The 10,366-nt window shown below is 45.6% G+C and overlaps 1 protein-coding gene across 2 annotated transcripts; it reads left to right on the forward strand.

The window, feature by feature from the left end:
- Positions 1-463: 463 nt before the first annotated feature.
- APOLD1 (apolipoprotein L domain containing 1) lies at positions 464-8,581 on the forward strand. Of its 2 annotated transcripts, none has more exons than XM_037136589.2 (2): positions 464-547; positions 1,849-8,581. In XM_037136589.2, exons 1-2 carry the CDS (start codon positions 545-547, stop codon positions 2,590-2,592), a joined length of 747 nt encoding a protein of 248 aa, XP_036992484.2. In that variant the 5' UTR covers positions 464-544; the 3' UTR covers positions 2,593-8,581. The 2 variants fall into 2 exon arrangements, with proteins under 2 accessions (XP_036992484.2, XP_036992483.2); XM_037136588.2 differs by having other exon boundaries at positions 526-547; positions 1,665-8,581.
- Positions 8,582-10,366: the final 1,785 nt, after the last annotated feature.

Genomic DNA, 10,366 nt, shown 5'->3' on the forward strand with positions numbered 1-10,366 from the left:
TGATTGGATCACGAGTTTCAACTACTCACAGATTCACAATGCTTTTTCAAATACAAGAGTGGGCTATAAGTGGTTATATCAAACATGAGTTCCCCCTCCCCTTTTCTTTAAAAAAAAAAACGATTTCATAATTGCTGCCTCACAAGAAACACTAAAATTGGTCGGCCTGGGATGTGTGTGATGTCTTCCCAGATAACGTCACTGGCTATTCTCAGGAGAGGAAAGGCAGGGTATACCCTCCTGGGAGAATGACAACACTTGTTTCAAGTTGGGGGAACAGCCTGCTGTTCTTTTCCTGCGTTTGGGTGAGAGCGAACACACAATGTTCATTTCCTAAATACGGGATGTGCTGTGCGCCTGGAAGGTCATTTTCCACCATGTCACATCCTTCTGGATGAAGGCAGCAGGGGCCGGGACAGGAAAGGGCAAATTCTCCGAATGAGACAAGGCTTTCCCAGGGCAGTCATTGGTTCCCTGGAACTATAAAGCATGCTCATCCAGAAACGGCCTCAGATTTTTCTTTCCTGGAGGTAGCCAGAGGTGGATGGTAAGTGGGGAGCCTAGAGGGATGCAGTCTGAAAACTTGCCATTGGACTTGTAACACTGGGATTATATCCTTGGTCCATTATATATTTTGAATGACTTTTCCTCAGTTTGCTAAGAGATGTCCTTACTTGTAAACTTAGCACTGGTGGGTGGAATTATGGAGGCATGCAAGCAAAATTAAGACTTAGGAGGAGTCAGGAGACCAAGATTCTAGACTTGGCTCTGTGAAGAATTGGCTGCATCTAAAAGTTGTCTGTCAATTTCCTCATCGTTCTGATGGGAATGATGATTTCTGCCCTGATATCTCACAGGATTGAAATGCTCTATTTCTATGGCTTATTTGCCACTTTTAAGGAGTTCTTGATAATGATGAGCACAGTGGATATGAAGGTGGGAATTTCTGGCAACTAGGAAGGATACGCTTTCACCCCAGGCTGTATAGTTCTGTTTGATTGCAGTCATGTGCAGTTGGCTTTAATTCAACTTGGTACAAGGTTTGCCCTCAGTGAGTTGTTAAACAAAACATTGGTGTGACTTTATCTTAATTCCATCATTATTCATTTTGAAAAGGAAGCTTTTATAATAAAAAGATATAGTGGTATTAATTTAATTTAATTTTAATTAAGTACCCATCAAAGAGGGAGAACTGATGACCTCTAGTTAGAATAAACAGTGGAAACCATATCTTAGGCTTCATTCTGGTTTTCAAACGTGGTTTTCGCTCTAAGACAAGAGTCTGGAATAAGCAGAAGAACTGCTGGAGGCAAGCATCTAACTTAGAAAGATTCGTTTCTTACATTGGATAGACAGTATGATTTTTGAGTTTTTGGTGACTTGCCTTTTTCACTCACGGGGGGAGGGGGCTGTATTACAAGACTCTTAGGATCCAAGTCATAGAACAAAGGGATTTTGTATACAGGTACAACCTCCCGCTTATAAAGTATTATCTTCCAAACGGAGCAGAGACCTGAGTATTGCAGGTGTTAGAAGCCTCCTTCTGGCCTCACTGAATTTACATCTTATATAACGAATAGTTAATAAAGTCCATCCTTAGCGCTCCCTGGGAGAGAAAGCATATGCGGATTCAAGGTTCTGAGAATTTGTGTGTCCTGTCCCAGATCACAGAACTGATCTTTGAGAACTCCGTACATGACTCATTGGAAAATGACCCGTTTCCCCTCGCGTGGCAGAAGCTGCTGTGTTTAACTTTTGCCGAATGTCCATTTGCCTGCGGGAACCGCGACTGGGAGCGGCTGTCAGTCACGCAAACCCCGGAATAACTGCATGTCTCTGTGCCCGCAGGACATGGAAGGGCCGACTGGCTGGGAGCCGCAGGGCGCCGAAGCGCTGCGGCGGTTCCAGGGGCTGCTGATGGACCGCCGCGGCCGCCTGCACGGCCAGCTGCTGCGCCTGCGCGAGGTGGCCCGGCGCCTCCAGCGCCTCCGCCGACGCTCCCTGGCGGCCAGCGTGGCGGGCAGCTCGCTGAGCGCCGCGGGCGCCGTGGCCGCCATCGTGGGGCTCTCGCTCAGCCCGGTCACCCTGGGGGTCTCGCTCCTGGCGTCGGCCGTGGGGCTGGGGGTGGCCACCGCCGGCGGGGCCGTCACCATCACGTCCGACCTCTCCCTGATCTTCTGCAACTCCCGGGAGGTGCGGAGGGTGCAGGAGATCGCGGCCACCTGCCAGGACCAGATGCGCGAGATCCTGAGCTGCCTCGAGTTCTTCTGCCGCTGGCAGGGCCGCGGGGACCGCCAGCTGCTGCAGAGCGGGAGGAACGCGTGCATGGCCCTGTACAACTCCGTCTACTTCATCGTTTTCTTCGGCTCGCGCGGCTTCCTCATCCCCAGGAGGGCCGAGGGGGCCACCAAAGTTAGCCAGGCCGTGCTGAAGGCCAAGATTCAGAAACTGGCGGAGAGCCTGGAGTCCTGCACGGGGGCTCTGGACGAACTCGATGAGCAGCTGGAGTCGAGAGTCCAGCTCTGCACGAAGTCCAGACGTGGCCACGACCTCATGATCTCTGCTGACCAGCCCTCAGCGCTGTTTTCCTGAGAACATCCTTTCTCCTAATGACCGAGGCCAGAAACCATTCCTGTGGGATGCTCCAGATATGTAGCTCCCTCAGGAAAACACTAAGCTGTGTTAGGAGCTGAGTGCAAAGGATGAGAAAAACTGTTCTTGAAGCGGAGGGTTCTCACAGCCCTTCTTTTCCCATCACTGTGACATCCTGCTAAGGATAAGTGCTAGAAACTGTTTACTTGCCTGATCCTAGTAGAATATGTGACCTGAAAACCATTTCTTCTCTACACAACTGCTCAGTCTTCCTGTCACTGGGCACTCCAGTTTCAATTGTTGGGTGGACCCTGGGCCTGCCCTGGAGGTTTGAGCTGAGGATGCAGAGGGAGCAGACTTAATCACCCTCTGGGTCCTCTCCAAGCCTTACTGGGCTTGGAGGTCCTCCTCAGAAAGCCTGTGGGAGGAAACATAAGCTTTAAAATCTGTCTTTCGGAGTTTCTGAGTACAAAGACCTCCAGAATCCAGTAAAGTGACCATCTCTGAACAGTATAGGAGGGTTCAGGGCCCAAGAGAGGCCCTGCCCTCTGACATGCCCTCCTGCCCCCCACCCCTCTTCAGCTATCCATTCACAGATCCAGCCTGAGGCTGGAGTGGACCTTCCTGGGTGGCTTCGTATCCAGGCTCTGAGAGGGGAAACCAACCATTCATCTAAGTACTGCTTCTCGCAGGAAGAAACTGAGGCCAAGGAAGATGAAGTGACTATAGCCTTATTTACTGACATCGTAGTGTAGAGACGAGAGCAATGGCTTTGAGTTAGACAGTCCTGGGTTTATTACAGACTGTCACTACTGTGTGACTTTGGCCAATTAGTCTCTCTGACTCTTGGCTTCCTGGTGGGTAAAAGAGAGATGCTAAAACCTTACTCTGTTTTGAGTCTTAAATGAGATAAAGTGCCTAGTGCCTAGCAAAATGTCTGGCTCACAAAGAGCAGCCCCTGGTCTGGCAGCATCGGCAGCACTAGGGAACTGGTTAGAAAGGCAGATTCTTGAATCCAACCTCTGACTTACAGAATCAGAAACTCTGGAGGTGGGGCCCAGCAACCTGTATTTAAACAAGCCCGCAGGGGGATGCTGATGCCTGCTAAGATTTGAAGGAAAACCACTGCAACAGATGTTAATTTCTGATCCCCTCGATGAGCTTTCACAGAGTCTTATGGCCTCTCTCTAGGGGCCCCATAGTCTTCAGAATCATTCACTGAAGGTCAAGGAAGGACTGTGCCCCAGAAATAAAGAATGTGTGGGCACTGGCCAAGGCACCTGGGGCAGCTTCCCACCATGTTAACTAAGGGATGTAACACAAGCCCTATAGAGGGCAGTGTTGTCCACTCATTGTAGAAACTGGTACAGAAAGGAATGTGAATTTATTGGAAATCGACCTTGATTGCCTTCTCTGAAAACTGCCAGACCATGTATTTTTTAATTTATTTTAAGTTTTTTAATTTAATTACTGTTCATTATTTGCTTCTAATTTTATTTAATCATCACACTTAGAAGATAATAGGAATAGCAAGTGCCTGAATGGGAGACGACTGAGGCTCTTTTCAGGAGAAGAGGTTGAGTTTGACTTTCTGAGGCTGGCCATGAGCTCTCCATGGATAAGTCTCCCTCCTTCCCACCTGAAGGAAATGTGAGAAGTTGTGAATAGAGAGACCGGAGCTCAGTGTAAGCTTACCAATGGGGGCTTGACTTGCAGAATATACAAGTGGTGCGGGCATATTTAACCTGAAGGTACTTTGCCAGCAGATAACACTTGATCTGAAAAGAGAACCTACTGAGCTCAGGGTTCTGAACTACTTTTCAGGAAAAAAATTAAAGGCATGGGAAGGAAGCACTTAGACCTTGGAAGCCTGATGTCCTGTGAAGTTATGTCTTAGGGGAGACAGAATAGCTTGTGCAATGGCGGTGATGTGTCGTATTTTTATGTAGGGAGCTGTGAGAAATCTGTAAGCTTCTTCTGAAAAAATATACTTTCTATAATTTCCATTTCTACAACTTCAGTGTTGAAAAGCATGTTGAAAAGTCTTTGGGACCACACACACAATACGTAGCTGTATTTCTTAATTATTTAATATACTTTTAATTTATTCCATTTTCTCCCAGGCTTCCCAATGATGGCAGAATGCCTGAGGAAGTATAATTTTAGTGTTGGGGGGAGTTGGTTAGTGGTTCTGCATGTTAATTTGTTCTATAAATTTCAATCGATCTGTATCCAGGTTTATTTTCAGTTTGGTCCTGGTTTCTTTTCAACTGGTGTCATTTCCTAGACTATCTTGCATAGACGCTAGCATTTTAGGTTGCCAGAATGTACTTCACATTGTCATTTGTGTTCTGTCTCAAAGGTACAACCACTCCCTAACTCCATCTTCTATTAATGCTTAAGTTTGAATTCTATTCTCCCAATGCCTGAGCTGTTCCCTAGCAATGAACTGGGCACTTTCGGCAGCAGCAGTGAACACTTCCTGTCGTTGGGGTATCGGGAATCTGTCCAAGTCCTGGCCCTCCTGAAGTTTTCAGTGGCCCACTTTACATCTAAGGAAGAGTGTCTACTTTGGAACAACGATGTGCACATAACAGGAGCTCAATAAATGCATTGGAATAATTTAATAAGCTGCTTAGCTGTGTTAACAGAAATTCGTTGATAATGAAAGGCCACCCGTCCTCCACACGTCTGTTATAAAGATTGGAGCTTCTATCAGGATTTAGTCAAGTTCAGTTCAATGAATCCTAGAGACAAATATTTATTTATTTATTTTGTGGAAACGTGAATAAGGCTTTTCCTTAAGGCCTACATTCTATGAACAGATTGAAATGGTATGTTGTAAAGGGAAGAAGGGAGAAGGGTATTTAGGTCAGAAGTGTACTTCGGAAAATGGTCCCAATTTTGAAAAATAAATATGTTTATACTAAAGATTTAAGTGCTTCTTGTAGTTTCTAGGTTTTACAGTCATTTTGTTTCCCAATAAAGGAGACTCAATAAAAATGCATTCTGCTCTAGTAAAAAAAAATTCTTAGCAAACATTCTGATTCTAACTGCTTTGGTGCATTTACTGTCAGGCACCTGTCATTTCCAACATGGTAAATGTCAAAGTCACGAGTGTGTATGGAAAGAAAAAAGAGAACAGTGGTGTAGAAGCCACTCTTGACCAGATATGTCCAACAGTCAACTTGATAATAGTTTGCATTCAATACCTTGGTGTGAACAGGAAGAGGGAATGGAGAAATTGGGATAAAGACACTATGCAGAGACAAATGGGGTGTAGTTAAATGCAGAAATCTTTGGGTTGCATGGTTTTTTTCACTGCAGCAAAATTAGTTTTCTCTTTATTGAAATGAATTGCCTACGCCTCAAACATTTTAGAAAAAGATTTTATTTATTTACTTTTAGAGAGAGGGGAAATGAGGGAGAAAGAGGAGAGAAGTGTCATTGTGAGAAAGGGTTGCCTCTCTTACACACCCTGACCAGGGACCGGACCCACAACCCAGGCGTGTGCCCTGAGGACCTTTCGCTTTGTGGGACAACACCCAACTGACTGAGCCACACCGGTCAGGGCAAACTTTTTGATCTCTGTAATTAATCACCTAATCTCAAGTTTGCCTGTGTATGAATTGATAACGTTGGACAAGAGCAGGTATTTAATAATTAATTCACTTAGAATATTCAGTATCAAACTGTAAATCAGTTTTTAAAAAGTAACCAACTCATGTACAGGAATACGCTCATAATCTAGAAATCAGACTTCCGGCACTTTCAAAATCATTGAATGTAATTACCACCTGGGAAGTAATCAAAAGGAAATTCAGGATTAGCTAAATTAGTCTTCAGAAAACCAGGAGAGAGGCAGAAAGGGAGGGCAAGGGGTAGCATCTGTATTAGGAGGCAAAATTATCCCACAATGGAGACTTCACCATGCAAGTCACGGACCTTGACTGTAAGATAGGCTGGGAAATGCAGTAATTTTTAACTGAGAATTGGCTAATCTCAATATACCTAGACTTCTGTTTGTAAGGAAGAAAAGGAAGGTAGACACAGGGTAGGGTGTCCAGGGATCCAAACAAAGAGCCTGTAGTGGTTGCTACATTCGGTTAAGAGCTACTGCCCTGGAGATGATCTCCCAGAGTGGCAGGCTCTAGTCTCCCCACCTTGGAAGTATCCCTGGGTCCGATGTTGCACCATTAGTGAGTGTGCAACCAAGAAAAAAAAAGCCGTGTTGGCAAGACCCTGACTGTGTTTGCAAAGGCCAGCCACAAGCGGGAATCCTGTTTTTGCTGTAGCATCTGCATTCCTGTCATAACAAGTGCTCTTTTAGTTAATTGCAATAAATCTTTCCTTGTTGAATTGACAGGAGGTGTGGATGTTAAATTTTTGCTCCTGGCAAACTCGGGTAAATCCTGCTGTGGTCTGGAATAAAACAAAGAAAACATCTGGAAATGACCCCTCAGCAACCGTAGAGTTGTTAGGGGAGGGGAAATTGTGCTGATGGAGCAAGACCCTTCTAGGGACCAGAAAGAAACTTTAGGGACGCTCCAATGTGGTCTCGAAAGGACAGGGAAAGCTCGTCTATAGGAAGCTACATCTGCAGAGAATGATGTTTAATACCATCTCATATTTCCAATGTAACCCCAGGGGCGGGAGTGCAGGCAGGCCTGCGAACTGACTTGCCCCGAACTTTAACAACCAGTCACAGCCCAGGCCTCTGCCTCCCAACCACACGGAAGTCATAGCAAGGCTTGTTCTGGGGTTTGTGTGGATACAGTTGCCTAATTTACCCAAATCGTTGTCATTGGAAGAAGTTTTTTGTGTAGATGGAATTAGGGAGGAGGGGCGGTGTCTAAAACCTTTCTTTTAGGCTAAACATGTCTATTTCTAGGCTCCCTGGTCGACATGTAGACATTTGTTCAGCCCGCCCCTTGTTGCTGAAATTGCACCGTCAAAATGCCCTTGAAGAACAATACTTTCCTCGGTGCTAAAATAAAATGACATTTAAGTAATAAATATAGAAAATAAATGTGGATATTTAATGGTAATAATTGGTAACATTTATTGAAAACTGACTAGGTACTGTTCTAAGTACAATTTGACATGTATTATCACATTTACAAAAATCTTACGAGGAGGAGACTGTCGTTACCCCATATTGTTAGATAAAGAAAGTGAGAGAACAGAGAGGGGACACAGCAGCCCCAGAACTTGAATCCTGGCAGGCTGACTTTGGCGTTATTCTCTTAGCTCTTCTCAGAGTAACTTTTTTCCTAAGATAAACTAATAGCTCATGATAGTGGCAACATTAATAATGAACTGACAGATTCATTTCTTCATCCAGAAAACATTTATTGAGTGTTCACCTTGTGCTACCTACTCTCACTTGTGAGCAATGCAGACAGGCTTCTAGACAGATCCATGGCACTAACAATCTGGAAATCTAGGCAGGGAATTTTATGGCAATAGGTGAAGCACTAAGAAATTAAAATATCATTTTGCAAATGGCTAGTATTTGGGGAAAAAAAAAAAGCAATGTGGGAGCAATGTGAAAAGGATCAGGCTTCAGCTTTGGTCATAAAAGCCTGTACACAGATATTTTGTAACACTGCCTCAGAGGCTCTGAACACGCCAAGATTCTTGGGAACGAAACACCTGCAAGGAGAGGACGTGATTAATAACAACTTTTTGCTAACTGCTGGCTGCTGCGCTGGGGCGGAAGGCATCCACAGACGGCACACATAGAAAGGAAGGAATGACTGGTTCGGCAGGCCAGTCCAGATCTTGTATAAAAACCTCTGAAAATGAAACTTTGGGGTCATTCCATTGAAACTGTCACTGAACCTGCCGGTCGGTTTTCTTCCTGTTAGGAGTGCGTGCTCAATTTCAGCATGATAGCCACGGCCTAGAACTGCAGGGGACTTGTGGGTGGGGAAGCAGGTGTGAGTAGGAATAAGACTTTAGGTATCATAAAGCTTCAGAATAGCAATGCTGTGTCTGTGGGTGATTTGCTTTCAACACTGGTCCCCAACCTTCTGCACAGTGAACACTGTGCATTGCTGGACTTTCATTCTTTCTAACTTCTCGGTAGCATTTGACATGGTTGACTACCCGGTTCTGAAAACACTTTGCTCTCCTGAGGTCTGTGACATTGGCCCTTCTGATAGGCCTCTCTTTGTAGCTTTTCTTTCTCCTCCATTGGTGACCTTCAGGCGGTCCCCGAGTCTCAGGCCCAGGCTGCTTTCCCTCCTCCCTCCTGTGCGCGCAGTCCCTCTGTGAGCCCCTCACGTCCATCCCTTGGCTTTCACCAGTCCAGGGCTGGAGGCTGGTGTGCATGAAATCAGTGCTGAAAGGATTCTCTTAGGTGAATTTGAATTTGTTGAGTATTCGATGAGATGAAAGCAAAGGTGAAGGTCATTGACTGAGGAAAGCAGGTTGCAGGGAACAAGTACAAAGAGGAAAGTCCTGGCTGTATTCCCTCCACCCCAGTCCCCCCACTGGCGTGCTCCACTTTCATTTCAGCCAGACGGGGGCTTGCTCTCATCTGGATATGTAACAGCAATCTGCTCGAGTCTCTTATGCAAACTTATCACCCCCTGCCTTTTATTACGGATGTTTGTGCCTCCCCCAAGGCTTTTAAGGACAGAAGCAATATCTCAGTTGTCATTTGGCCTTCCCGTGGCGTCTCTCCAGCTTCTGCCGTCGGACCTGCTCCATGAGCATTGCCTGAATGAACAAATGAACAAGCACTCTTCACTCCCACGGGTGTATTGGCATTGCTTCCGAGCACAACCGAAGCTCAGCTGTACACACCTCCTCATCTGTAAAACTGGCCTGGTTTCACCACCCTTGAAATCTCCAAACACTCCCTGCCTTTCCTCTCTGACAGAGCTTCGCCAAGGTCTGTCCTTCCGGGTGAATGTCTCTCCCAAGCACCGTGATCCCTTCCACTGCTGCCATATCCCATGCAAGCATTGGTCCCCCTGACCTCTGAGACGACCATCGAGCTGGTTTCCCCGACTCCAGGTTCTTTCTGCTCAAATTCATGCTACACTCCAGTTTTTGATTCATGTACACAAACATGGATTTTCTCATATTCCAGTCACATGGAATGCAACCTTGCCTAAAACCGGACTCTGAATTTGAGTACACACCCAGAAGGGGCTGAGTTTCTACGGTGTTTGTGCTATTTTAACAGTGTATTGTGATGGGTGATATTATGAAGGGCTAAGATGAACTAAGGTGAACTTCTGTGGTTTTAATAAAAACAACAACAACAATGATGTAGTCTAGGGACGTTACAAAAAAAAAAGCAGAGTCAGGAAGAAAAGGACCAAGGGTGGAGGCAGGGGGAGGAAGGTGCAAAGCAGAGGGAGAGTGGGAAATCAGGCCCCCAGCGGGAGGGTGTGAAACTGCAGGCCTCGTGGTCCTGCGTGACCTGGAGAGAAAGATCAGACCACTGCACGCCACGAACGCAAACTCTTTGCAGGACCTTTACTGGGGAAAAACGGAAGCAGAGAGAAAAGGTCATTTGACATGTTGAACCTGACCTCTCACCTCCATGCACTCTTCAATGTCTTTTCTTCACTAGAACATACATATTCATAACACATTATAATTCATAGCTAATGGTAAATAATGGTTCAAGATAATTTTGTGAGTGATAAAGTTTGCATTCACTCCCTCTTGATGAATATAGAACACTTTGTTATAAGTGAACTTTCTCCCAGGCTAGAGGATATTCCGTTTCTAGGAGGATTTTGAGCAGAAGCTG

The sequence above is a fragment of the Artibeus jamaicensis genome, unplaced genomic scaffold (genome assembly GCF_021234435.1).
Source record: "Artibeus jamaicensis isolate MK-2021 breed Jamaican fruit bat unplaced genomic scaffold, CSHL_Jam_final contig_233, whole genome shotgun sequence".
Classification (NCBI taxonomy): Eukaryota; Metazoa; Chordata; class Mammalia; order Chiroptera; family Phyllostomidae; genus Artibeus; species Artibeus jamaicensis.